General features: G+C 42.7%; 1 protein-coding gene across 3 annotated transcripts in view; it reads right to left on the bottom strand.

The window, feature by feature from the left end:
• The window catches only part of DPYS (dihydropyrimidinase), a 78,244-nt gene that overhangs the window by 36,950 nt on the left and 14,541 nt on the right, over nt 1-26,753 (bottom strand). For all 3 annotated transcript variants that reach the window (XM_045805816.2, XM_045805818.2, XM_045805817.2), the window contains exons 3-7: nt 23,452-23,631; nt 21,856-22,045; nt 8,970-9,126; nt 7,597-7,738; nt 4,704-4,846 (exon numbers count right to left, since the gene is read on the bottom strand). In XM_045805816.2, coding sequence (XP_045661772.2) covers nt 4,704-4,846; nt 7,597-7,738; nt 8,970-9,126; nt 21,856-22,045; nt 23,452-23,631 — 812 coding nt within the window. The remainder of the gene's footprint in view (nt 1-4,703; nt 4,847-7,596; nt 7,739-8,969; nt 9,127-21,855; nt 22,046-23,451; nt 23,632-26,753) is intronic.

Below are 26,753 nucleotides of genomic sequence, written 5' to 3'. Positions count from 1 at the left end.
AAATAAAATACCGTAAGGAAATCTCATTAAAGCATGGACTCTAGTTAATAGTTACATACAAATATTGGTTTATTGGGGCGCCTGGGTGGCTCAGTCATTAAGCATCTACTTAAGGGTTCTGGGATCGAGCCCCGCATCGGGCTCCCTACTCTGCTGGGAGCCTGCTTCTTCCTCTCCCACTCTCCCTGCTTGTGTTCCCTCTCTCGCTGGCTGTCTCTCTCTCTCTGTCAAATAAATAAATGAATAAAATCTTTATAAATAAATAAATAAATAAATAAATAAATAAATAAATATTGATTTATTAATTATAACAGATGTACCATAGGAAAAATAATGGAAACTGAATGTGGTTTGTATGGAAACTTTCTGTACTATCTTTGCAATTTTTCTGTAAATCCAACAGTATTCTGAAATAAAAGATGAATTTTAAAAATTGGATTTGACTTCAAGAATGTTAATGAGGGAGGAGGCAGTGAGTAAAGACCCCGCGGTCCACTCTGGGAAGGGGATGCGCTGCGGTCGGCAGAGCTCAGTCTGCAAGGTGGGAAGAGGCAGACTCCCACAGAGACAATGGGGCAGCAGCGAAGATGGGGGGAAGCTCCGGATGGTGGACAGGCAGTTAGAGAAGGTTAAAAATATTGTCGTGCCTCAGAAAGGTCCTTGTTGAGGTCATCAGCATAAATTCTGGTCAGGAACAGCCAGCCCAGATGAACTACTTTCTCATGACAAGCAGCCAAGAATAGAGAAAGCTGGAGCTGTGATCGGCCCAGATAAGGAATCTGCAGACATTTCCCCCAAATTCTCTTGTTTGATAGGAAGCATGATAAACGCACTTTCTTCTTGTTCAAATAGTCTTCCAGATCCATTATCCCATGAAGCCTCCTCTCCAACTGCCCCTTCTCTCCTGTTTCCCACACTCTGCGATTTTCACACTGAAAAGGATGAATCATCAGAGTGCAAAACATTCTGAGGGTGGCTTAGAGAAAATTCTTAAATTAAAGGTTTGAAGAAGCAAGATGCGAAGAAGTTCAAAGAAATCCAAAGGGGGCTGGATCCTTTCAATATATCCTGCCAAGGAAAGATCATATTTCTCCATTGTCCAAAAGGACAGTAAAAAAGAAAAGAAAAACAAGGAAGTCTCCAGTTTTTTAAAAGAATCCGAGTGTCAGAGAAATAGAAGCCTCTGGTTCATAGGTCTCCCTGGACACCTGAGGCAAACAGCTGAGAACACATAAAAATGAAGATGGACAGCACAGAATGACACCAGCATGTCTAGGCAAATAGGAAGGAAGGAGGACAATACATATTTTGTCTCTGGGGAACACTTTCTTAGTTTATGACACATTTTCACACACATTGTTCCATGTGATCCTAACAAAAACCCGATGAGGTAGGCGTAACAATTTTTAATAATCTCACTTTACATATGAAAGAAGGGCTGCTCAGAGACCGTAACTGACCTGCCTGGGTTCCCTGCTCGGCACGGATGGAGCTGGGACCCAAATCCACACAGCAGGCACCCAGGCTGTGCTGTTTTCGCCTAGGCGGACGCCATAAGCAGATGTAGGTAAAGAAGACATAGTGCTAGTAATTGAATGTCATTGCGTACCTTTATTCCCAAAGACACCTATATGAAAATGTAAATATTTAATTTTCTGCTATCATGACTGCTATAAAGTGAAGGACAAGTATCATCTAAGAAGTACTAGAGAATTGATAAGAGAGAGAGATAAAAAGAAACTTAAAAGCACAGAAACTTTTTAGTTTGACCTTAAGTTAGTTCTTCTTGGATGAGAAATGAGGGACATGAAGCAGGTAATAGATCTGAAAAAACAAGAAGTAAGCTTCTGGATCCTTACGTGCTCCTCCGCAACAACTAACTAGGAAGGGGAGGGCAAGGCAAAGGTACAGAAATCAGCAACTCAAACTTGTGCGAAAGCGCTCTAAATTTATATCGCCTGAAAACATGACTCAAAGAGCCATAATCACAGCCTATAAATATCCCCCAAGCAACAATATATGTGGGAATAAAGTAAGTGAATTATTCACGCCCGTAGGTTCAGGTCATTTCTCTTTGTCCAGTTGTCTAAGGAAGACAATGCTTTACCCCTGAGCTGGTGTCACCCTCACAATGAAAACAGCCAAGGAGACTCTTAAGGTGGATCCTGCCACATGCCAGGTGTAGGGTGAAAAAGAGGAACCACAGGAACAGCCTTCCACGGCTCTTCACGCTATTAGGAACGAGGCTGGATCACTCCATTGACTATTTTCATTTCTCCCTCACGTTGAAAAGGAATAATAGAGAACAGAATCAGATTCAAAAAATCTTTTTGTGACCGGCCCACTTGATCGGAAGAAAACACAGACCACGAACAAACACGTACAGTATAAAGTGCTCTGCTTCGGTGTCAGGAGATAGCAAGGTATCAAATCTCATGAACAACATAAAAGTGTGCAAAGTCAAAGGCACTGTTCACAGCCGCCATTGTGCTATGGTTTTCCCATTGCCGTAAGGGGGAGTCCTATTTGTCTTACCTTGTAAGTCATGTTTCAGATACCAAAGCATTTTATAAAACCCCTGAGAACTGTGCAAATGCAAATGGTTGCTAATTATTATTATTAGGACTCCCCCAGATGCAATGCTTCAAAAACGCCCTTTTTCACAAATATTTCTTCTGCGTGATCGTTTTCTCCCTTTTGAAATTTTTGAGGTTTTCTGATTAAGAATCATCATCTACTTAAGCCACAGATCATTTCAAGAGATTTATCTGTCCCAGTACTTGGGGCAGCCTAAACTGTTTGAATCACAGCAGAAATGATGCTGGGCGGGCCCCTGCCGGGTGTACAATTGCGTGAGTAGAATGATATTTAAAATATCATGAACTCTCTAAACACAGCATGTTCAATTCATCTACAGACAAATCCAAATCCAAGCAATTTTTTTCCCCTTTGTCTTCCCAAGGACAATTTTTCTAGTCTAGTAGAGAAGCTGCCCCAAATTTAGTTTTATTTGTCTTTATTTCTTCTGCAGGGAAAGGTGCCTAGATGATTTGACATGCAGATATTTAGTCTTTAAATAAGCAGTAGTTCCTTGTTATCATCATAACAAAGACCCTGAGTTGTGCCTTGTTGGTATCTTAGGACATTTATGTCAATAAGATGTTCATATCACCGTGTACTGCACTGCATGACCGAAAGCCAGCAACAGCCTGGTACGTTCACTAACACTTGCAATGACTGCGGACTGCCCACGACGTGAACTGCTGCCTGAGTTGGGACGATGAATGCCCAGAGAGTGTTAAACTACAAATGACAAGCATTTTTTATGCGAGTATCTGGGGCTTATTTTTAAGCTCATAGCAGTGGTAGCCCTAGTGTTTCTCTGTCTTCTGTTCCCCAGGCATAGCCCGGAGCATTTCAATTGAAGCTGGCCTTTGTGACAATAGCACCTCCAAGAAACCATAGACTTTTGTTTAGTACAATCATAAACCTAGTAGACCTTGAATAAATGCCTATTCAGTGGAGGTGGAAGGTCTTATGTATCCCTATTTACACATGTATGCATGTGTGCGTGAGCACACACACACACACACACATGCACAGACAACACTAAAGTATGTGGGATTTTCTCCAGTACAAATACAAAGGTTATGGAAAACACAAACTGGGATGCAGGTGTTGTCTGTGCTAATGTCCTACAAGGAGAAATTACCAGAGCTTCAGCCTCTATTCAACGCTTTCCTGAGTTGGTGGAAATTGCCAACTCTGCAATATTAACATAGAATTATGGAAATCGGAAACAAAAGCTGGAGTCTACTGGGAATGATAAGCTCAAGATGAACTCAACTGGAAAATTTGGCTAACTAAAAGTGACATCCTTTGTGCTGGAATTTTTCTATTTGAAAGCTTTAAAAAGGCTATAATTATTTTGAGTTTTCAATTCAGCCCCTTTCAAACTAAGCCTCCTATTTTCTTCACTACTCTATACCTTTCCTCCACATCAACTCCAGTGTCTGCCAAGCTTACCCCTGAAGCGGTAAATTCATATTGGTTTTATATACAAATGCATCTCCAGGGAATGGCAAGCAACACAACTTTTGCATCCTCTAAGCCAAGGAAATACATTGTACAAATTTGTACATCAAAACTCTTATCTCGGGGTACCTGGGTGGCTCAGTCATTAAGCGTCTGCCTTCGGCTCAGGGCGTGATCCCGGCGTTCTGGGATCAAGCCCCACATCAGGCTCCTCCGCTGGAAGCCTGCTTTTTCCTCTCCCACTCCCCCTGCTTGTGTTCCCTCTCTCACTGGCTGTCTCTCTCTCTCTGTCAAATAAATAAATAAAATCTTAAAAAAAAAAAAAATAGAGTCTGCCTGTGGCTGAGGTCACCATCTCACAGTCCTGGGATCATGGAGCTGTGCCAGGCTCCCTGCTCAGCAGGGAGTCTACTTTTCCCTCTTCTTCTGCCCCTCACCCTCACCTGTTCTCTCTCTCTCTCTCTCTCTCTTTCTCTCTCTCTGTGTCTCAAATAAATAAATAAAATCTTTTTTTTTAAAAAAAAAAACCTCTTATCTTGTGCACAGGTTCAAAATAAAGGCTAAATAAATAACCTAATAAGAAGTGTCTGATTGAGGCCAATAAATAATTTCTTTGCGAGTGCTTTTTCTCCATGGAGAAGCTAAGTAATACAAGAACTCAGGCTTACCTGGTGGCTTTTGGGTCCCAAATCACAATGTCTGCATCTGATCCTACAGCTATTCTTCCTTTTCTTGGATAGAGATTAAAGACCTTAGCTGCATTTGTGCTGGTAACTGCCACAAACCGGTTTTCGTCCATCTTACCACAATGCTGTACAACAATTCAAGAAAGAAAATGCATTTGGTTTAATGACCATGTACTTAAACATCTTCTATCAATAAAAGTGCAAGACTTGTATCTCTTAGAACCAAACAAAACTGCACCTAATTTCTTACACTGTGGAGCCAAGCACCTCTGTGGATGCTGGCAAGTCTTAAACTATCGTAATGATATTCATGGGGATGATGGGGTAACACAAGCCTGAAGATAACTTTTCACAAGCCTAAGTTTAACCCCCACCCTGCATGAATTTTCCCCATCCTTCTCAGAATCCCACAGACAACAGCTAAATGTTGGCAATAGCATTTTCGAGTTTTGTTTAGAGTTTACTACCACGACCTACTACTTTTATGATCTGGCTTCTTTACTGTAGACCTAAGATTTATGAGATGATCATGTAGACAACAGGTAAAATATCAGAGAGTTAAAATGAGATAGACCTTTAGGGGCGCCTGGGTGGCACAGCGGTTAAGTGTCTGCCTTCGGCTCAGGGCGTGATCCCAGCGTTACGGGATCGAGCCCCACGTCAGGCTCCTCCGCTATGAGCCTGCTTCTTCCTCTCCCACTCCCCCTGCTTGTGTTCCCTCTCTCGCTGGCTGTCTCTATCTCTGTCGAGTGAATAAATAAAATCTTTAAAAAAAAAATGAGATAGACCTTTAAATCAGATGACAAGACATTTAGAAAGAGGAAAAATCAACTCAAGGGATGAAGTTTTGAGCTACTGAAATGTACATGTACCAGTAATAATGGACAGTCTATTACAAGAGATTTTAATATGGACAAACTTTGGGTAAATGTGGTCTCTCTAAAACCATATGATTTGTTTTTTTAAATGTTGAGAGTTGATCCCTATGTGCATTTATATGGGTAGGAACATTCTTAAGGTTTATTTAATTATCAATGTGTCCATGTCTCACAAAATGATTAAGAACCACATCCTGTGAGTAATATTCCCATGAGTTAATCATCTTAATGTTTCATAAAATAACATAGTTTCTGTACAGTATTAAGAAATATTCAATTATTTTAAAGTCATTTATACACTTGATATAGTTTGAAAGTTTGCTGTAATACTCATTATAATAGCACAAGTTCAGATAAAAAGGTTGAACTTTTAGCAAGAAAATCTAAGCAAAGAGAGAGAGAAGAGTCATCTGGGATGATTAGAGTTAGGGTAGAGGTACAAAGGGCTGAGAGGATGATTAGCAGAAGATAGATAGGGCTATGGAGATGTTTTGAAGATCCTTACATGTAAACTGATTGTTCAAATATCATCCTGTAAGTAATGGAGAACATTAAAGGGTTTTAAAGAAGAAAGTAGGGGCGCCTGGGTGGCACAGCGGTTAAAGCGTCTGCCTTCGGCTCAGGGCGTGATCCTGGCTTTCCGGGTTCGAGCCCCACGTCAGGCTCCTCCTCTATGAGCCTGCTTCTTCCTCTCCCACTCCCCCTGCTTGTGTTCCCTCTCTCACTGGCTGTCTCTATCTCTGTCAAATAAATAAATAAATAATCTTTAAAAAAAAAATAAAGAAGAAAGTAGCATGAAGAGTCCTTTGTTTTTGGAAGGCAGCACTGGTACTAGATTACAGCATAGGCTGTATAGCATAGGCAAGTGAGAACCTGGCAGCAGGGGCCCAAGCTGTGAGACTACTGCAATGGTCCAAACAAGAGACGCATCTCAAACTAGAGTAGTAAACATGAAGATGAAAATAAGGAGACATATTAGAAATCCAATTGACAAGAACTGGTACATAATTAGAAGGAATGGTATGTGGAGGGGATTCTGAGGTGTGAGATAAGTAGTGTGCCATACAAGGGACGGTTTCTGAGAAATGGGTGAGAATGGTATGAAAATGGTGGCCCCAGGCAAGTCCCAGGCAAGTCTCCCCACTGATCTGTACAACTACACATGTCAAGTGGATGGACAGACAGGTGGACATATGAACATTTGGCCACTCGATTCTTCTCCATGTTCAGGGAGAAATTTTGAAATCATGGACATTTAAAAAAATCTCTTTTTCTAGGCTTTGGATTATTATTTATGTGACTTTATACAGCAGTTTCAAAAATACAACATTCAAAGTTCCTCAAAAAGGGACATCTACAAAAATTTCTTGAAAAGGATATATGAACATAATAAAAATCCTTCAAGTATTTTCAATCATTCCAAGTATTTACATTCCAGTGATACATGAGGACCTGGGATTCAAAAACAAGAAATCAAGTAGATTCATAGACTTAGAGAGGAATTCTCTTGGTACCCAATCTAAATTTACCCCCTAATGTCTGCATAACGATGTAATGCATCTTCTAAACTCAATTACAAAGAGATGAAAATGATTTCTTCTTATTATCATGGGGGGGTGGGGTGGCGGTGGTCATGGTGTTGCATTCCCAGTCTCCACTCTAATAAAAACAATCAAAAAGATTTTCTTTTCTTTTCTTTTTTTTTTTTTTTAAAGATTTTATTTATTTATTTGACAGAGAGACAGCCAGCCAGGTAGGGAACACAAGCAGGGGGAGTAGGAGAGGAAGAAGCAGCCTTCCAGTGGAGGAGCCTGATGTGGGGCCTGATCCCATAACACCGGAATCACGCCCTGAGCCGAAGGCAGGCGCTTAACGACTGTGCTACCCAGGCACCCCCAAAATGATTTTCTATGAAGATTTTTGGCCCTCTGGTCCTGAAATGAGCCAGATCCTGGCTAAAGAGTTATGCAAAGCAAGCTGGATCCAGTGAAACTCACCACGCCTTTTTCCCATATTACGGACATCCGGTCCTCAACACCGTTTACCCCATTGGGAATCTTAGTGAAATCATCCTTCCCCAGAGCTTTCTGGCAGGTGTTGAAAGTGCAGTGGTCAGTTCCTGTTGTGGTTAAATCACCACTGGAAAAGAAAAACACACGAGAGTGTGTGATGAGTAGAAAAAAGAATGTCAGGAGGAAACAACCAGAACTTTCCTGTTCTTCTGATGCCCTCCTCAACTGAAAGTCAGAAAACTGCAACGGAGAATGAGTAGCTTTTTCAATTGCATATTTAAGCCATACCCATCTCTATTTTAGGAAGCACTTTTGAAAAATAATACTCTTATAAAAAGTGTGATGCAGGACCATGCTCAGGTCAGAAAAACTAGTTCTAGACTCCATCATTTGCTGGTTCTATGATTATGAGTTTGTCCAATGCTCAGTCTTATCTAGAAATTGATGATGATATGTACTTGATGATAATTATTTTAGGATCACTGGCAATAATGTAAGTGAAAATTCTTTGTGAGTAGAGCACTACACAAAGATGAACCTCAGTGACCCACATGAACAGAGGCAGCCCCTGGCCAAATGGCAACGTTGTGAGGAGAAGATATGTGACATTGGCTGAGGCTGTTCATGTCACCAGCGACAGCTGTGCTTTGAATTGTGAATAATCTCGGAGATGTAGACATGTGAAGCAGGAAGAAGGCCAAAAGAAAAAAGGTAAATGAACTCTTAAAATTTTGCTGTGAAAAACTCCTTTTCACTCTAGACTAACTTGGGTCTAGCATCTGAATGGGGGGGCGGGTTGGGATGTCCACGAATGGCGTATTTCTCAAGAAAAGTAATCATAACTTCCCAGGAAGTAGCATCTCTGAAAATAGTTTGGATGGCCGTTCATGGGGATAACCTCTCTGAGGGCAGGATTTTGCCTATCACCCCTACAATGGCTCTGCCCTAGATCACAACCCGTCTATTGTATACAGGCACATTAGCTTCTTGGCTTATATCAGCATAGAAAAATATTCCAGAATATGTGAATGATTAAAAATGAAGCATAATGAAGAGACCAGGTTCTAGGCAATAAGTGATAGAAAAGATGAGGAAAAAATTAGAAGAGAGCAAAATTTTAGTAAAAATTATCTGATTTCTCTGTGTCTGGGAGAGATTTTTACACCGTATCATAATGAAGCCATTGCTTTTTGGTCTCAGGTGAGGGACTCCCCACAGCTTATCATGTCAAGTAGAACAGAACACTGGAGGTCAATGGAAGGTCAGACAGTAAGACAAGGTGTCCTACGCCTAAACCCAAGACTCATATAATACCTTATTTTGGCAAAACCCTTCACAATCATCTGCTGAATTATTACTTAGCCAATAGATTCATGAGGAAGTGAGGCGTTGAAGGGTCCGGTCGCAGGGGTGGCCCCATAACGTGGTGGGCTGCATGGTGCCAGTCTTTGTGCCAGTAGTGAGTGCCGTCTGTGCCGAGACTTGCCGCTATGGGTTCTCCATAGACCACTTTCCCTGGAAATTTCAAAGGAAGCATTCAGCCTCTTAATTTGGTCTCAAGAGAGCCATCTGACAAACACACAAATAGTAGTCTTCTCTGTGCTAGCAAAAGATGATAGGAGTCCCAGACTCAAAGTTACCTTTTGTGGGCAGGATTTAAAAATGACAACTACCGCTCAGTGAGCATTTACTGTGTTCCGGCCCAGGTGCAGTGCTCGTTGTGACGATCATACCCACGCACTGATACTGGGCTTGACCACATGGCTTACTCCGGCCAATGAAATACGAATGGAAGTAACAAGTGCCGGTTCCAAGCAGAAGCTGTTAAAGCCCCAGTGAGTATTCCTTCTGACCTTAGACTGTCACAGGCTGGTTGTTCAGTTGTGTCTCAGGGTGAAGAGAATATGGAACAGAGTCAGGGCCAACCCATGATGGACATGAGTATGAATGAGAAATAAATCTCTGTAGTTGGAAACCATTCATATTTCAGATTCATCTGTTACTGCAGCATAATCTAGCAAATCTTGGCTGATACGTGTGCCATTATCTCAAAAACGCTACTGGGCAAATGCTCTTATTATCTCCATTGAAAGACGAAAATCAAGTTGATGGGGTTAAATAACTTCTATAAAGGTGCATTACATGTACTCGACATAACATAGATGGAGTTGAGGAGGTAGGATCTGAATCCAGGCATTTTTGACTCCAGCGGTCCTAACTTCTATGCAACACTACCCTGATGACAATTATCACATGGTCATACGGAGTTCAACCACGGTATAGCTCTGTTACAGTCGATTTGAGAATCTCTTCATACCCTTAACGGAAAAAAAAACCCCAAAACTCCTCCAAAAACTTATGTAAATAAAAGAACACTCAGATAATAAAATTGTAGCCAGAAATGCATATTTTAAAAATCATGCAAATGAGGCCATCAAGAGCACACAATGTTAGAAAAGCTAATAGTGCATAGTGAATTTGAATTTAAAATCAGAACCCTAGCTCTGATTAGCATTTGTTGGGATAACAGATGCACCAGCATCGAGCTGATCATCCGCAAGCAGTCGCAGAGGTGAACACAGAGGAAGGGACGCTGGCATACGGCACCGGTTCACTCTGGCTAGTCAGACGGTGGGTTTCAGTGAAAACCTGATAGAGAACTGAAATGAACTCATTTTGTCAGAGGATACTGACAGTGGATGGCCACCAGCTGCCTAAGTCATATTCAACTGGAACCTAGCACCCTCTCACACATCATTTCTTCCCCAAACTAGCCACTTTCCTCTTGCAAACCACGAAACAAGGCTTACTGAAGCCTAAGAAACCTTGCTTCTTAAGTAACCAAGGATCATGGCCAATAAAAGTTCCCCCCCCCAAGAACAAAGCCACTGCTACGATCCCTCACTTTCATCCTCTCTTACACACACACACACACACACACGCACACACACACACACACACATGCCGAATGCCATCCCCCTTCTGTTTCTTACTGCTTTACTCCCAGAAAAGAGGAAATACCATTAGTATCTCATTCTGGTGTGTAGGACAGGAAGCAACCCTTTTTAAATGTGAACTAAGAGGTAATGTACTATTTGCTGGAGAGATAACAGGAGGGACCCCATATCTGATATGCGGGTTTGGACAGACCTTCTTATTCCAGGAGAACTTACAGATGCTCAGACAATGAAAAACTCAGAGACTTGATCTATAATCACTTTACAAGCTGCCAACTCAGGATTTTCCATGGTGCTTCATCATACAGGAAAGATTCTTATCACATGCTCTATTCAATCATTTGGCCCATCAAGGTGAGATGGGAATTCAGTTCCAAAGTTCTACAATTTTAATAGCTCTCAGGAAAAATTAAAAGCATCAGCATCTACCAGGAGTCTGCCAGGACCGTTTTGAAACCAGAAGACATGTAACCTCCTTGGAAGGCTTTAGCACCTTTAAAATGTGACAGGCCACGGTTTGGGTATATACAACAAGCTCTTCATTAATGGGGCCATTTTCAATGGTCTCCTCATTAAGCATTTACAAATATACTTTAAAATTTTTAAATAAAAAGTAAAAATTCCTAACTACTCTTCCCCCTATTTCACAGTGGTTCTAAGACATTTTCAGAAAGTAGATAGTATTCAAGAAGGAAAAAGGGGAAGGAGAACAACGCGCCTGGGTAATCCATAAATTGGAGAATCAAACTGGATAATTCAGCATAATTGTGGGTTTTATTAGATCTGGGCCAAAAATAAGGTAGTAACAAAAATATCTTAACACATGTGTAGCACTCTATGGATTGCAATTACAGCTTGAAGGTCATGTATTTCATTTGACCTTCACGGCAACCCTCCTGCTGGTTTGACAGATAACGAAACTGATGTTCAATGAGACGAACTAACTTGCCCAAGTCACACAGGTAGTAAGTGATACACCAGAGTCGAACCCTAGTATTTTGATACCACATCATACATACGCATTACCTTACTAGGTTAAGTGTCATTCTCCATTTCTTGGTAAAGAATATGTATTCTTAAATGTTCAAGTCAACCACAAGCCATTTGGGGATGTGGCTGAGCAATTTTCCAATTTCACTTACTGGTTGCATTTACTATGCTTAGCAGGCTGGTAATGAAAAGCGCTCTATCTGTCCTGTCTGCTACTCTCCTGATTACGTTTGAGGCCAGATGGTTGCAACAACTCTCGGGAGATAGAACGTCTTCGTCATTCACCTCCTCCCACTGTCCCAGCAAGGTTTGCACTGTGCCCTGTCTACGCAGACAGGTTATCTCCTTCTCTCTCCAGGGTTTGGCCTGAAGCCAAAAAAGACTCTGCACTTAAGATGCTATCTCCCACTTAAAGGAGTTTTTCCCTCTGGGAGATTCTAAAGATTTCCAAATAAAGAAACATATCAAACCAATCCAAACTCCCCTCTGACCAGACAACCCATTTATTAGATGAAAGTGATAGAGCAGGTGTTCACACTTGGTCTAGATTTGCGAGCAGCACTTAATCACGTCCCAAGATCTGTTATACAAGGTTGAAAAATGCAGTGAGGCTGGCATGAGTACCCAGGAGTGGAAGCATTGGCTACCCACAGAAAGCCAACCACATCTATAAAAATAATTTTTCCTAGCTAGATGGACAGAGTAGAACCTTCCTGGGCTCTGTTTTGGTTCAAAAACATTACATTTACAAAGAAAGGAAATGACTGAGAAGGAACATCCAGAGAAGCAGCAAAATAGAGATCACACAGTTTCAGGTTCAAATCTTGATTGTGCTACTTTTTAGTTAGTGACTCGTGCAAGATGAGTCATCGCTCTTAGCCTCAGTTTTTCTCATCCATGAAGTGGGGTCACAATTTCTCTCTAGAGTGGCAATTTCATGAGGATCAAATAAATTAATGCATACAAAAGTACCTAGCATCTTGGGACTCCGGGTTCACTTCATGTTATGGGCTGAATTGTGCCCCTTGCCAAAATTCGAATGTTAAAGTCCTAACCCCAGTATCTTCGAATGTGACTGTATTTGGAGTGTCCTTTATAAAGGTAATTAAGTTAAAATGAGGTCATTAGGGTAAGCTCTAATCCACCATGAGTGCAGTCCTTCTAAGAAGAGGAAATCTGGGCACAGACACATACAGAGGGAAGACAATGTGAAGACACAGGGAGAAGACAGTCATCCACAAACCAAGGAGAGAGATCTAGACTACATCCTTCCTTCACTGCCCTCAAAAAGAACCAACTCGGGGTGCCTGGGTGGCTCAGTCAGTTAAGCGTCTACCTTTGGCTCAGGTCATGATCCTGGGGTCCTAGGATCGAGTCCCGCATGGGGCTCCCTACTCAGCAGGGAGCCTGCTTCTCTCTCTCCTCCCCACTTGTGAGTTCTCTCGCTATGTCTATCTCTATCTCTCAAATAAATAAATAAATAAATAAAATATTTTTTATAAAGGAGCCAACTCTGCCAACACTTCGGTCTTCTAGTCTCCAATACTATGAGAAAATCCATCTCTGTTGTTTAAACTGCCCAGTCGGTGGTACTCTGTTACAGCAGCTAGGATGTTCCAGAAACGTTCCTGTCCTTATGGTTTCGCAATTCGTTTTAAGAAAATGTTTTAAAATGGCCAGTCTTCAACTGCTTTGCAATTGGACATAAGGTAAATCATCTTGTTCTAAATTTAAAGGACAAGGGAGTGTTCAGATGTTCACATACAGAAAAAGAAAGCCTGAGATGGAGAACCACCTTGACTCAGCCGCCTGTACTCCTTAGGAACAGCACCAGTTACTAAGCGTCCGTTAATCATGCTTGTGATAACAAGATTTGATGTATCCTTGTTTAGTTCTCACAAGCAGTGGTCAACCACACACAGAGAGAGTGGCCCCTGTGTGGACCTTTCTGCCCATCTTTTAAAACACAAGATGAACATGGCGGTGTTGGGGGGGGGCAGGCAGAGTTTAAATAAAGTGGAAAATAAGACCTCTAAAATCTCTCTGTTAACAGAAGCTTGTGCTTTACAGCAACAAGCCTGGAAAGTAAAGCTTTCTACAAAAAGTAAAACCAAAACCAAACCACGTCCAACAAACAAATGAAAGAAACCCATCCACAATGCAGCTCCGTTCACTCTACGTTACTTGAGGATCAAAATTAACTTAATCACTTTTGCAAATCCAATGCCTAGAGCGCACTGCCCAGCATATATTTGGTGTCCAATAATTTGGGGTTTTTTGGTGTGTGAAAAGTATAAAGAAAACATTTTTATGAATAAGTTCAGATGAGAATCTTATTTACACCCTAAGGACGGGAATATGGATATAAAATAGAGTTGAACTTTATTAAGACAAGTTAAACTATAAACTAAAAAAAAAAGGCATTAAAAATTTCAGCCTTAGTTGGAAAACAAATCATAACAGATATACATCAAGTACAGCACCAAGTAAGCTCTGAGAGAAGCCGCCACCATTCGAAATAAAGCATCAGAAACACAGTGACTCCACATGCATGCGAGTTCTAGTGGAAAGGGAGGGAGAGGTAAACGATACATTTTTTGAAAGGCCATTAATAATTCCAGATGCCAGTATGTGGAGAAAAGGAGCATGTATAACCTAAGTTACTCAAACCAAAATAAAAAGTATCACTGAAGCCAATGACACATGTCGACACATATACTGTTTGGACAAAGACATGACTGGTGAGTGAATGCGTTCTGGGGCTGGGCAGATGGGAACTTCTATATATGACACAAATACAGCCGGTTTGTCCAACTTTACACGTGGGTTATGGAGCAAGGGAGTCAGATTCTGCTTCTGGAAGAAAAAAACGATAGCATTCTAAGGACGGCCTTCTGGTTCCCTTACCTCATTTTTGCAAAAGTGGCTTCTCACACGAAAGATGAGAACCAACCTAGTTCTAGTTACTCAATTTAGATGAACTAAGACCAGAAATAAGCATGAAATTTAAATTCCTTTCAAACTGTCAAAAGCAACCCTGATTTCAATGGCTTGCACATGACATTTTTATTCTTTTTCCTGTAACCTGTGTTTTGTTTTCTTATCGCAAGTACTAAAAGAAAACATCAAGGTTGGAACAAAGGAGAACCTCGGGCTTCCATTTAGAGTTGGGGACACAATGTACATTTCTGTCTCTTTCTTCTCAGTTCACACCAAGATGTCTGAGAGATGGGCAAGACCCACAGCTGCTCTGAGAAGGAAGGAGGGACCACAGCTGACCAGAAGTTTGGGTAAATTTTAGGAAGACAAGAAAGCAGAGGGATGTCAATAGCCTATGAAGGAAAGTAGCACTATAGCCTGAACTCAAATTTGAGGAAGGTGTGATGAGCTCTTTTCTGAGGGTGGGAAGGGCAGTCAGCACCTCCCCCACCTCTGCATGGGGAACAGAGCTTCAAAGTTAGCATCCATACTGCAGAGGGAAGCCCTGCACTTTCCATGGGAGCTCCCCGGTGACCGTGCCCCAACTCCTTTTACAAAGCTCATGGTCAGCGCTCCCCTTCGGGTCAGGACCTGCTCAGGAAACAGACCTGAACAGCAGCAGGGACATCCATGCCTGCTCCCTACACTCCCTGCCTTAACTGCCCAGTCACGAACATAGACAGTCCAGCATCACGACCCTTGAAGAAAAAATAAACACGAAAAGAAGGACCAAGATGTTAAAAAAAATAAATGAAAAATTGACTCAGCAAGAAACAGAAGTGGATGTCCATTTCTTTCCCCAGGTTTGGGGAGTTCTCAGCTTTTCTTGCTTTAAATATACCTTTCGTCCCTTTCTCTTTCTCTTCTTCTTAATTCCCATAATGAGAATATTGGTTTTTTTTTTTTTTTTCGTTGTGTTTCATAATTCCTGTAGGCTTTCTTCACTTTTTTCATTCTTTTTCCTTTTTAGTCTTCTGACTGGGTAAAGGTTCTATCCTTCAGGTCGTTGACTCTTCTGCATGGCTGAGTGTACGTTTGAAACTCTGTTGAATTCTTCAGTTCAATTGCTGTATGTTTTTAACTCTGAGATATCTGGGGTTTTGTTTGGTTTTTGATGGTTACTATTTCCTTGTCAAACGTCTCGTTTTGTTCATGCCTCTTTTTCCTAATTTCATGTACTCTGTCTGTTGCTTGTAGTTCACTAAACTTCCTTAAGGGGATTATTCTGAATTCTTTGGCAGTTCATAGTTCTCCGCTTTGTTAAGGTCAGTGATTGGAGCTTGACTAGTTTCCTCTGGTGGTATCATATTTACCTGATTTACTTGTGATCCTTGGTTTCTTATGTTGGTGCCTGCGCATTTGAGTAATTGGGGTTCTCTTCCAGACTTCACAGGGTTGCTTTGGCAGAGACAATCCACCAGTTGGCTCAGTTTGGGTTTCTGTGTGTGTCTGCTGGTACTGTCCTTGGCCAGGTGGGGTCTGCTATTAGGGTCTACTTTTGGCTGAGGCAACCGTTTGAGGTCTGTGGACAGGAATTGGGGGGGGGGTGCCACTGGCTGAGAACAGTCGGATAGGATGGCTGGCTTGGTTCCCTACCCGAGTGAGGCTGTCGGGTGGGCTCCATGGATGCCTGAAATCTGCAGTCAGGTCATTCAATGGTCAGGGTACTCTCTTCAGTAGTGGGGTGGAGTCAGGGCAGCAAGCCAGGAGCCAAGGCCTTTACAGGTCATTGTGTGAGGGCCCAAATTGAGCAGTGTGTACACTGAATGCTCTGCTGGGGGAGGGGACTGCTTGTTTCAGCAACCCACCCCCCACCCCCGGCCCCAGCATAGGGCTGGTGAATGGGCTGAACCGGCTGCACCACTTCCTCTGTGCTCTGGCTGCATCTTCGCATCTCCCTGTCAGACAGGCTGAAGGCTGTCTTCACTGTGACAAGTGGGGCTACAAATTAGATTCTTTGCCCAGGCACAGGGGGAGAAGCAGCCCTAAGCTGGTCAAGCTTTTTCTCTGTTAACTCAAGCCAACCTGCACCCCAAGTTCCCCAGCCAGAGAGTGCCTTTGGCTTTGCTCTGCAAACTTGCTTCTGTCCGCTCTTCTCTTGGTCTGAGAGCTGCTGGGCCACACAGCTCCAGGTGTCCTCGCCATTCCTGGGGCCTGATAGGACCGGAAAACACTCTCCACGGTGGATGGGGCTATGTTTCAGCCCCACTGCCTGGGCAGGAGGGGTGGGGGCCGCTCCAGGCTCTCAATTGCCCAAACGGGCTCTCTGGTTGGCAAGGGCCAGGAGCTACCTGCAGCCCTGGATCTGAATGAATCCCCTGCCTCTGCACCGTGTGGGGAGGCTCCGTGCCTGCTGCTGGCTTTGCTCTGGGTGATCAGGTCCAGCTGTCTGCCTCTCAGCTTGAGCATGGCCGGCCACACAGCTTCGGGGAGTCGTCGCCAGCCCTCCTTGTCAGATGGTGATGGGAGGCACTCCCACAACAGGTGGGGCCCTGACTCAGCTCCTTGCCTGGGCATGAGCAAACCAGGCTCTGGGGTCAGCAAAACCCCTGGCTTAGGGATCTGAATCAGGGCAGATCTGCCCCCCACAGAGTGGTCAGAGTGAGCCTCCAGCTCGGTTCTGCAGAGGAGCAAAGCTGCTGTCTGGGATTGCTGCCTGGGCTGCAGGTACGCTCTCTCTGCCAAAATCCGTGCTCTGGTTGTTGCCGCCTTTCCCCTCTTTCCCACAGTCAGATTGCCAGTGGCTAAGCTCTGTGCATTCCCCTGAAATCCTCATGGTGTCAGATCAGAGTAGAGGCTCCCAAAGTGACCCACAATGCTGAGGGAGGCTGGCTCTCCCCCTGGGTTCTCTCCACCCCCGCCCCCTGTGAGAAGAACCAGAGGCTCAAGGGAGACCTCTACTTGTGGTGTCGCACTGGCCTGGGGCAGGGGCAATGCGGTCAACGTGTAGTCACTTCTCTTACCCTCCTAATGCCGTCTGTCTTGGTCTCTGAGGTGCAGGGGCTGCTTCAGCCTCAGCCCTGTGTTCTGGGATTCTCTCAGTGGTGTTTTACACTTGAATAAATGTTAGCTGCTCCTGTGAGGGGGAGCGAAGTCAGGAATGACCTAAGTCGCCATCTTGATGACATCACTTCAACCATGTGTTTCTCTTCCAATGATGATAAAAAATAACGAAAGATGATAATGTTTTAAATAAAATTTAAAATGTAAGGCCAAAAACCAAAGCCAAAATACAAACTTGATATCTGCATATCCCAACTCTGTAAACCAATTTCTTCTTGAACAGAGTGGAGAGCGATGGAAAACACTGGGGCTTTGGGGCCACATGAACTTGGGCTTGAATTCCAGGTTTAGCACCTACTAGTAAGTGATTAATTTACCAAACTTTTCCAAGTCTCAATTTCACCAGTCACAAAACCGATAAAACTTGGCTTGAACATTGTTATGACAATTTAAACATTTAACATATATTAAAATACACTAATGACATAATATATAGTAAAACAGGAAATGATACAAGACATTAAAATATGTGCCAGGGACATATTAAGTACCCAACAAATACTGTTGGTTGTTATATAATCATTAACGCTCATGCTGCTCTCTTCTGGGTAGATAGTTGGCAATTCAACAATAATATCAAACTTAATAGCATTGTATCGCTAGGCTACTACAATAAAGAATTAATAATTGGATCCCTTTTGTGCTTCCTGGAGCAGTGATTCTCAAACTTTAATATGCATATGCGTCACCTGGGGTTCTAGTTATAAGTGCACCTTCTGATTCAGTGGGTCTGGGATGGGGTCCAAGGCTCTGCATTTCTAATGAGCCCCCAGGGGATGCTATGCTGCATTCTAGGCACCACACTCTGATGGTAAGGCCCTGATGATAGAAGGGGCTGGCAAAGATATTTACAGACAAATCTGTAAGGCTGAATTGTTTCTTATTTAAACGTGGTAACAATGAATAGATGTGTATTGCTCTTTTATATTCAGAAATTATGTTAGGTAATAAATGAGCAAAAGGTCAGTGTGGTCCACCAGCTCTTGTCACTCTAGACTCTCCAGAGACCTGCCCTTAGGTTGGCGGATACAGTCACCATATTAACAGTCTGGCATTGTTTATGCCCAACCCACCCCCTACTCCCTTCGGGTTCCTGCTTGATCACATGTGAGAGTTCACATGCCAGGCATGGGAAAACTCTTATGCCAATTTATTCTGGACCTCTGCTGCCTCTGACCGTTGGGCATTAGAGCATTTTCACAAGAGTTACCACAGTAAGTCTGACTCAGCTGGAACATTTGGGTTGACATTTTAAATATTTTCTATTTACAACCCCTTTGGAAAGGGATTTAGCAATATCCAAAAAGTATGTATGCATTTACCCTTGAACCAGCAGTCCCCTTTTAGGACTCTACTCTGAGGATCCTTTTCTGTGGCAGGCAGAATAATGGCGCCCCAAAGACGTCCATGTCCTCATCCCCATAAGCTGTGACTGTGTTCTCCTATGTGGCAAAAAGGACTTCACAGATGTGATTAAATTAAGAACCTAGATAGGGGCTTTATCCTTTAACTGGGTGGGCTCAATGTAACCCAAGGGTCCTTAAAGCAGAAGAGAGGGGCAGAAGAGGAGAGCAGAATAATGCAATGTTCTCCACCTACCACTGCCTTTGGAGATGGAGCAAGGGAAATGTGAACCAAGGAATGTGGGTGGTCTCTAGAAGCTAGAAACGGCAAGGAAAGGGGTTCTCCCCTAGAGCCTCCAGGCCGATGTGGAGCATGGCCGACAACTTGGTTTTAGCCCAATAAGATGTGTGTTAGACTTCTGACGTCCAGAACTGTAAGAGAAGACATTTGTGCTGTCTTAAGCCACTAAGTTTGTGGCAATCTGTTTACAGTAGCCACAGAAAACGAATACACCTTTCACATAAAATAGCATATGTATAAGGCCATCACTGTGATTTTATATGTAAGAACTAAAGACTGAAAACAGCCCGAGTATCTATCAGTAGGGGACTAGTTAGGTGAACAGTGGCATACTCAACATCCGTAGGAAAGAATGGACAAACTCTAGACCTAACATGAGCGGACCTTTAAGATATATTTTCAAGTAGAAAGACAAGCAAAATACAGAACATGAGATACACTATTTTACCTTTCAAGTAGGAAAGAAAGAGAAATAAGAATACACACATATTCTTTTTTCATAAAGAGAAACACTATAAAGATAGGACAGAAATAAATTAATAAAAATAATTACTGGGGCGCCTGGGTGGCTCAGTCGTTAAGCGTCTGCCTTCGGCTCAGGGCGTGATCCCAGCGTTCTGGGATTGAGCCCCACATCAGGTCCCTCCGCTGGAAGCCTGCTTCTTCCTCTCCCACTCCCCCTGCTTGTGTTCCCTCTCTCGCTGTCTCTCTCTCTGTGTCAAATAAATAAAAACTCTTAAAAAAAAAAATTACTAATGGGGTGGAGGATGAAGTTGCCAGGCAAGGGAGTAAGAATTCTCTGGGAATACTTTTTTTTTAATATGTGATTTTGACGGACTTTGGGACCACATAAATGCTGTACATATTCAAAAAATAAAATAAAATTTAAAATTTAAAGTAAAATGAAAATGTCCACATTTAAGTTTAATAGTTTTCTGCCCATGATTATTCCAAAACCTTCTCTAGACTTTTACTCTGTACCTAATGGAATTCTATCCCAGTAAAAAAATAATACCTAAGATCAACAAACTGCTTCCTGACAGGACTGTCAAAATCGTAGCTTGATGTGGGTTAAGAGTGCCCATTTCTGCTGATTTTGCTATTTCTTAAATCATATTCTGACATTATGGACCTGACTGACAGGCTGTAGCACAGGGCACGTGATTTACAAAGCAAATAACTCTACAACAGCCAGTTCCATAGAGATGGCAACAGAGCCACCTGGTGGCAGAAACTAATACTGTAACTTTAAAACGGCAGTATTTTCTTTTTGAAGTGCTGTGCTCTTTTATACTGAAATTATACTGTTGGGAAAGGGGAGTGGGGAGAAGTAACCAGAAATGTTGGTAGTAAGACCAAGTTCATGCAACGACAAGTGATTTTGACAGAATTAATTTTAGTGTTAAAGATATGCCAAATCTATTTTCGTAATTTTTATAATCCATATTTTAAAAATTCAGTCGGTTTCAGTTTAAAAAGAAAACAAAGAGCCAGGGTGATTGATAAGGCTACTTCTGATTTCCTGGCTTTTAAAAGTGAGACGATAAAGCTACTAGCACATCAGGAGGGCCTATTATATATATATATATATTTTTAAAGATTTATTTATTTATTTATTTATTCGACAGAGATAGAGACAGCCAGCAAGAGAGGGAACACAAACAGGGGGAGTGGGAGAGGAAGAAGCAGGCTCATAGCGGAGGAGCCTGATGTGGGGCTCGATCCCATAACGCTGGGATCACGCCCTGAGCTGAAGGCAGACGCTTAACTGCTGTGCCACCCAGGCGCCCCAGGAGGGTCTATTATATTATAGGGGCCGGGGGGGGGGGGGGACTTTGGTTTTAAAATCTTAAAATGATTGTCATAAAAATACGATTTGGACAATTGCTTTAATAGCTCTAATACCCAAGGAGCTATGGGACAAATCAACTCAATTTGAAAGAAATTTGTTGAGCGTCTACTGTGTACCCTGCGCCATCTTGATTCAACTACTAAGAGGATAGTGGAGATGCCTAAGAGACAGGTAATCTTTAAAGTTAACTGGAGACTCTGCATTTAGCCATTAGATTTAAAAAGTGGGCTGCAGATTAAAGAGTGGGGACCTGTGGCTGCAGGAAATGTCTTGAGGTTCCAAGGATGGTGGAGAAATAGCCTAAGGCAGAGAAGCAGAAAGGAGGGTAACTAGACTTGCGTGAGGTGCAAGAAAACAGAAAGGATGCTGATGAAAAAGGAGGAAGACAAGCTGCGGAAATTCACGTACAACTTTTTTTTTTTTATAAAGGTACCTTCCTGTGATATTTATTTATTTATTTTAAAAAATTTTATTCACTTATTTGACACAGAGAGAGAGAGAGCACACAAACAGGGGGAGCAGTAAGCAGAGGGAGAAGGAGAAGCAGACCCCCTGCTGGGCAGGGAGCCCAACTTGGGGCTCAATCCCAGGACCCTGAGATCACGACCTGAGCTGAAGGCAGACGCGGAACCAACTGAGCCACCCAGACGCCCCCGCCCCCCATGCAACTTTCTCATAAGCAGAGCCGGAACTGCGGCTCATTTACTTCACTCTTCAGCCACGACTGAGTTACAGGCGAGCTTCTCCCTCAGGAGTTACCATCTCTCCTTGCATCCGCTATGACCTTGGCTGCAGACTTGCTCATCACATGCACGATGTAGAGAGGGCAGTTCACGGTGCTGGCGATGGTGATGGCTCTCAGCGTGGCCTCTGCCTCCACTGCTTCCGGACGGCACAGCTCATGGCCCTCAGGCCCTGTTATGCCCAATTCTAGCATCTTCTTTGCGCCCTAAAAAGACAGTGGGAACAGATGCATGTGCAAGGAAGGTCTACTAATGACACGTACCATTATCTTAATGAAAATTAAATACTTGGCCAGGCTTTTAGAACTGTTAGGTGCAGAGGTATGAGTGTGTGTGAGTGTGTGTGTGTGTGTGTGTGTATACACTGTGTATATTTGGTAAACATAATTTTAACACATAAACGTAGCACTTAGTATATGTTTTTCATACATATATTTCACAATTAAATTATTTTGATTGAGGGGCATCTGGGTGGCACAGCGGTTGAGCGTCTGCCTTCGGCTCAGGGCGTGATCCCGGCGTTATGGGATCGAGCCCCACATCAGGCTCCTCTGCTATGAGCCTGCTTCTTCCTCTCCCACTCCCCCTGCTTGTGTTCCCTCTCTCGCTGGCTGTCTCTATCTCTGTTGAATAAATAAATAAAATCTTAAAAAAAAATTTAAAAAAATATTTTGATTGAAGAGCTGAAAAAGATAGGAGGTAAATTCGAATCACATTCTTATTACTGGTTCAGGACAAAATAAAATAAAAGCAAATATCCGAATTCCCGGTATTGTTGAGGTGGCACATATAACATGACGTAAGTAGCTGTACTTTTTACTACCCTCTGCCTCTGTCCCACCCTCCGAATGACACTGCACCAGACACTGTCCCACTTCAGAATGTTATTTCTTCCTTACAAAAAAAGCAGGAAATCAACATTCGGAGTGGGAAAGCGGCTGGCTCAGCGTCACACAGCAGAGAGTCAATTTAAACTCTGGTTGGCTTGAGCTTACAGCTCAGGATTGCCTCCTGGCCACCCAGCCTCACTCTCCTTGACTTTAATGGGAGCTGAGCCTATGGAGAGGGAAAAAAAATCAGCTAATTTAAAGGGTACGAGACAGCTCTTTAAGTCTTGCAGATAGTGGATCCTTCGGGCATTAATAATAGAACTCACATGAGAAATAAATACCATCTAGATTCCTCCAGAGCACATTTTAATATGTGAAAAGAATGGAGCTTTAAACAGCATTTGATACACTGCTTAAGTCATCAGATCCCGCTCGTCAGGCTTTGGCAATCTGAACCAGCAGGCGGAGCTACTAAAAAAAAAAAAAAGTGCTGGATACACAAAGAAAAGTATTTGTTTGAGAAACATGTTTGAGATCTGATAGCTGGTTTGAAAAGGGAAATCTTCATTCCAATAAGACTGGAATCTTCATTCTGACCTGAATGAAAGTCAGAGCATGGACTTAAGTAAACCGAGTCAAGTGTTTCCAAGCCATAGGACATTCGTGTCTGGATTTCCATTCTTCCAATGCACAGAATTAGCTCACCTGCTTGGGTCCAATTGTCTTTAGCGTAAGTTACGGCCGTTTCGTTTGTGGCAAACCTCTGGGGTGCAAACGCTTACCTCCGCTATCAGGTCTCCATTTTCTGCATGGACCTGGGCAATCGCTCCAATTTCCTTGCACTGAGAGAAGGCAGCGTAGAGCTCCCCATCCCTCACCATGTACAGGTCTTTATAGGCCATAAACATCTTGAAAGAGTTCACACCTTTGTCCTGGGTAAGGATTTTCATTTCTTCTTTAACCTAAAAGGGCACAACAGCCCCACACACAAAAAATGCCATGCTTTAATTTAAATAATTTCAACATTCTCTTCAACACCCAAAATGCTGCATTCAGAAGAGAATTAAGTAAAATAAGGACAACAGTTTAATTCCCCCAAAAATGCAATTAAGGCCTTGATCCTTCCCCCAGGTTAGACCTCACTTCATCGGATGAAATGCTGTTGGTATGATGCTTTTAAATCATGAAAGAGTTCCTGGTTTTCCCCAAAATACTTCATTTCTTTACTTGGACATAAAATTCTCAGCATCTATCTCCTGATGGGAGGAAATTATTTTAGAAAATGGAAACGAAGCCACTTGGCAGCAACAGAAGCAAACATGTCTCTAGAAGGAATCAAAGCTAATGCGAGGTAAGGCTTTGGGCTCAGATCTGAAACCCACAGGATGGGCTCCCAGATGGAGGAGGAAGACGCGGATTGAGCCCCCGGCGGCTCCTAGCGAGAGATGCTAGGGGGCTGGAATCCTCAGGAGCCTTCAGCTGTGCCGTAAGGGACAAGGTAAGATTCAGGCAAGCTCAGCTCGGCCACTGCCCTTGCAGGTCCAATGAAGTCTCAACAAAAACCAAAAACTTCAAAGACAAAATTGGTAGATTTGACCAAAAAGAATTGTTTGAATTTCAATATGTCAACACACACACACACACACACACACACACACACACACACACACAACACATGTTCTAGGCATAGGATTATTGCTCTTAGTTGTTTATCGGCTTAATAAGAAAATGTCTAACATCCCAGGTGAAAAATACTACCAGCAATTCAAACAGTAAATACAAATGACTAATAAACAGGAAAAAAATGTTAACCTGTCTGCTGATTAAAAAGTGCAAAATAAAACAATGCAATTTTTTCTATTGAACCGGTGATGTTTACAGAGGATTCTATTACATGTTACATTACTCACTTCTGTCCCTATTTATTCCCTTACTAATTTTTCTTACTTTTCTCTGTGGCGCTTCATCAGCCGGCATATTGTATATTTATTTTTTCATGGCTTCCCCCACTAGAATTTCAGCCCCTCGAGAGCAGGGGCGTTGCAGCGTTTGCCCACCGCCACGTGCTAGAACAGTGCCTCCCGCAGAGCGGCCGCTCCCAAACCATCTGCTGAATGGATGCCTGACCGAATGGACATATATACAGCACATACACCAAGAAATGGAAAAAGTGCTAAAATGTTGACAGTGGTCATCAATGAAAGGATGGAATGAGCTCCAAGATATGTTAAGGGACAACAGCAAGGGGCAGAACATGATAGAGAGTGCCTCATTTTTTGTTTTGGGGGTTTTTTTTGTGTGTTTGTGTGTGTGTGTGTTTACTTTTCCATGGTTTCAAGTTTTCTACCATGAGTATCATTTTTATAGTCGGAAAAAAAAAATGCCTTCAACATTGTTAGCATACGCACATGACCGGCTTCCAAATGCAGGCATGGTGGCTTAAGCCTTGCAGCTCCGAAAGGATGGTACCTGAACCAGCAACATTGGCATCGCCTGGGCGTTGGCTGGAATTGCAGATTCTCAGGCCCTGCCCCAGACCTGTTGCTATGGGTTGACCTGTGCACCCCCTAAAATTCATATGTTGAAGTCCTAACCCCTAGTACCTCAAAATGTGGCCTTATTTGGAAATGGAGGCATTGTCGATCACCTCGGTAAAGATGAGGTCGTCAGGGTGGGCCCCAATCCAAGATGACTGGGGTCTTTACAAAAAGGGGAAATTTGGACACAGACACGCACACCGGGGAATGCCATGCGAGGTGAAGGCAGAGGCTGGGGTGCCGCTTCTACAAATCAGGGAACACCCAAGATGACCAGCACACCACGAGAAGCCAGGGAGAGGCCTGCACCAGATTCTCCCTCACAGGTCCCGGAAGGAAGCAACCTGCCGAGATCTTGATCTCAAACTTCTAGTCTCCAGAGCGGTGAGACAACAGAGTTCTGTTGTGTAAGCCACTCGGTCTGTGTTTCTTTGTCACAGCAGCCCTAGCAAACGAATACATTTTCTGCACATAATCTGTGCTCTAACAATTTCGCCAGGTAACCATTTGCATATTAAAGTATGAGAAACACTGGTACGGGCAAACATTGTCACCTTTGCTCTCTTATAAAATAAGAGTGGGAGGAAGGAAAGAGGGAGGGAAGGAGGAAAGGGGGGAGAAAGGAGGAAAGCAAGAAGATCCTAAAAGCAGAAAAGAGATTAGATGCATCACTTAGAATTGTGTTTTGGGAGAAAAATTAACTTTTGCTGTGGACTCTAAACCTTGCTATTATGTTTGCGGAACCATCTGTTAAAGATTAATTACTTGTTTTATATTAATTTGGTGCCTGAAGCCCAACTTCTAGGGGGAAGGGCAGACATAAGTTACGTGGTAACTTCAAATAAAGTCACCCTTGTGAACCCTTTCTGGCAAAAGGATTTCTGAATTAAGTCCAATGGGGAAAAACATGTTGGCAATTGAAATTCAAGTAAAAATTTCTTCCAAAGTACACATGCACGTTTTTTATGAGGAGAAATAAACATATTTTAACATCTCTCAAAACCATATTTCTATCTGAATTCTGTTGTCCTTTCGGCCATGGCCTAAATGATGAGCAGATAAGGAGGGCTGGTTTCAGCTCTGCCATGAGATGATCTGACCCCGTGTTGATATTAGAGAACAGACCAGGAGGGACGCTGGGTTAGGACACAGCTGGGAGGCAGCCTTCAAAACGGTCACGTTCCTGGTTTGTCCCTTCTTTGTTTTTTTCTCCAGATATTTAACATTTCTAATAAAAGTTCTACTCTGTGGGGAAATACTGCTTAAAAGAGCCTGGAGGTGCTAAAATTGATAAGTTCAGTACTTCTTAAAATTACAGCTAAAGATTTTACAATTCATGGATTACCTATTAGGAAAGGCTATTGTAAATGAGTATAAAGGATATATCCTATCATCTTTATATGCTTTAAAAATTTCTTTTAGTTTTTCAAGTTGATAACACTTCACAGGATTCCAAATTCCAAAGGTACAAAAGAATATGCAAGGAAAAGTCCTCCCTCTAATTCTGACTTCCAGTAACCCAGGAAGCAAGCGAAATCACCAATTTC

The sequence above is a fragment of the Ursus americanus genome, chromosome 9 (genome assembly GCF_024610735.1).
Source record: "Ursus americanus isolate L20-20 chromosome 9, mUrsAme1.1.p, whole genome shotgun sequence".
NCBI classification, from domain to species: domain Eukaryota; kingdom Metazoa; phylum Chordata; class Mammalia; order Carnivora; family Ursidae; genus Ursus; species Ursus americanus.
This window is presented reverse-complemented; position numbering and strand designations above follow the sequence as displayed.